The 2,038-nt window shown below is 41.3% G+C and overlaps 1 protein-coding gene across 2 annotated transcripts in view; it reads right to left on the reverse strand.

The window, feature by feature from the left end:
- The window catches only part of pbx4 (pre-B-cell leukemia transcription factor 4), a 26,268-nt gene that overhangs the window by 7,558 nt on the left and 16,672 nt on the right, over nt 1-2,038 (reverse strand). For both annotated transcript variants that reach the window (XM_025064700.1, XM_008329623.3), the window contains one exon: nt 26-142. In XM_025064700.1, the coding sequence (XP_024920468.1) occupies nt 26-142 (117 nt within the window). The remainder of the gene's footprint in view (nt 1-25; nt 143-2,038) is intronic.

A 2,038-nucleotide genomic window follows, 5' to 3' on the forward strand; every position in this document is an offset into this window, starting at 1 on the left:
CCCCCCCCGCGCGCCCCCCCGGCCGCTGCCGATCCTCCTCCCTTCTCTGGTCCTGAAACGCCTTCTGCTAACAGCATGTTGTCCAACCTCATGATCTGAGGATCTGGAGGGTCCTCCTCCTGCACACCTCGTATACTCAGCACTGAAAACACATGAGAGGAAGTATTTTGAGTCAAATTGATAGACTATTAATTAGTAAGTTTTACCTGGTAAGTAATGATTTTATTATTTTGTTTGACAAACAGTCAGTACTTAGGTGGAAAAACGGACTTTTTTTATTTTTAAGATACAGTTAATTCCATTGGTTACAGCTGCAAATTAGTTTTGTTTTATCATTGCTAAAATTCAAATAGGAACACCGCTGTCAAATCCCACTGAAGTTTCTCCCCTGAGTCATTGCTAAAAGCGCTTGGTTGAATTCTCAATGAGCCTGGACTTCCTCTAAATCAACAGCAGAGGGCAGTGTGGCCTCTCAGTGGCAGCCTGCCAGAGATAGGGGCATGAGGCATGGGACCAGTAATGGGACTGCATGTGCTGTCACTATAAGCCCCAGTGGCCATAAGTATAGTTATCAGCCCCTGCTCTCCACCACTGTATTATACCAGGACCCCTGTCAGCCTGCAGCCACGCTCTCATCTCTCTCTCTCACTCACTCACACTCCTACAAACACCACTTTGTTACTGAAGTTTTAAGTAAGGACAACCATCTATTCTTCACAGCCTCTCCACAAAATAACTTCTTGTAGCCTCTGCCTCTCAATCACTCAACCTCAGAAAGTAAAACAAAACCGTTGGCTTAACATTGCAATCTACTGGGCTAATTATTTACTCAGTTTATTTATTCTGTGTTCTGTGATACAACAGCATATAACTTGTGAGCATTGGTAGGAATAGCTACTACTTTGACCACAAATATATTCAACATATTATGTTCAGTTAGTTTATTTAATGTGACCACAAAGGAAAACAAACCAATAGAAAAGTAGAATGGTGGCGTAGTCAGACTTTGCAGCATGTATGCCACGCAGTCACGGACTAAAAAGTCCGACTGACCAGTGCTGCGGTCTCAGATTTATTCATTTCTGACCGCTACGTGGAAATTGTGTACTAATATACAGCATGAAACTCATAAATGCTGGGGGTGGAGTGAACACAGTGTGAACGCCTGTCCATCCAGCTGAGCAGTTGTTGTGTTTTATACATATATAATCACCATCCACTGACTTGATTAAAACCTTTTCCACAAGACACAGGCATCATCCACTGGTTGTTAAAAGTAAACCCAAGACGTTTTGTGGTTTTTGTTGTGTCAGTTCAATGTGAAACAGCAACAAAATATGAACAGAGTGGTTAAACCTGCAGTAGCTTTGAGCTGAATATTTATGCTGTGTTTTATTTATATATATAACTGAAGAATAAATTAAGCACATTCAAACAGTAGTTAGACCAGACAGGTTTCTACTGAAACTAACAATATAAACCAGAATCTTCACCTAAGTGGGGACTGAGTGGGGTTAGGTGTCTCACCTCTTCAAGACGATGCTGCAGTTAGTCAGTTTATCATCAAAAAGTAGAATCATTTTTACTTAATCAACTGATTTTCATGCCAAATAGTCCAACACATTTATTGATGTGTTGTTGTCAAAGGTTATCCTGGGGGGAACGCACTGAGAAACAAAGTTTGCAGCTGTGGACTGGTTAGAGCTAACAAATTAGTATGACTGTCATGGAGAGCTAACAGATGTGAAAGAAATGAGGACAAAATCTGTTTTGCTTAAAAGTTTCCAAGTGCTTATGTAGCAGACGATTGTGTGTTTTTTCTTCTTTCGCTTAACTTTATAACTTGATAAATGAGTCTGTTCCACAGTTTAAGGCCTCCCATAGTAAAGTGTCCAACTTTCCCTCTTTTTTTTTCTTGTTCCCTCTTGCCTGTTTCCTTCCCTGCACTTAGATCTTTTCTCTTCTTTCTCTCTCTCTCTCTCTCTCTCTCTCTCTCTCTCTCTCTCTCTCTCCCACACACTCCCTCTCCTCCTCTCCC

The sequence above is a fragment of the Cynoglossus semilaevis genome, chromosome 17, assembly GCF_000523025.1.
Source record: "Cynoglossus semilaevis isolate Cse_v1.0 chromosome 17, Cse_v1.0, whole genome shotgun sequence".
NCBI classification, from domain to species: domain Eukaryota; kingdom Metazoa; phylum Chordata; class Actinopteri; order Pleuronectiformes; family Cynoglossidae; genus Cynoglossus; species Cynoglossus semilaevis.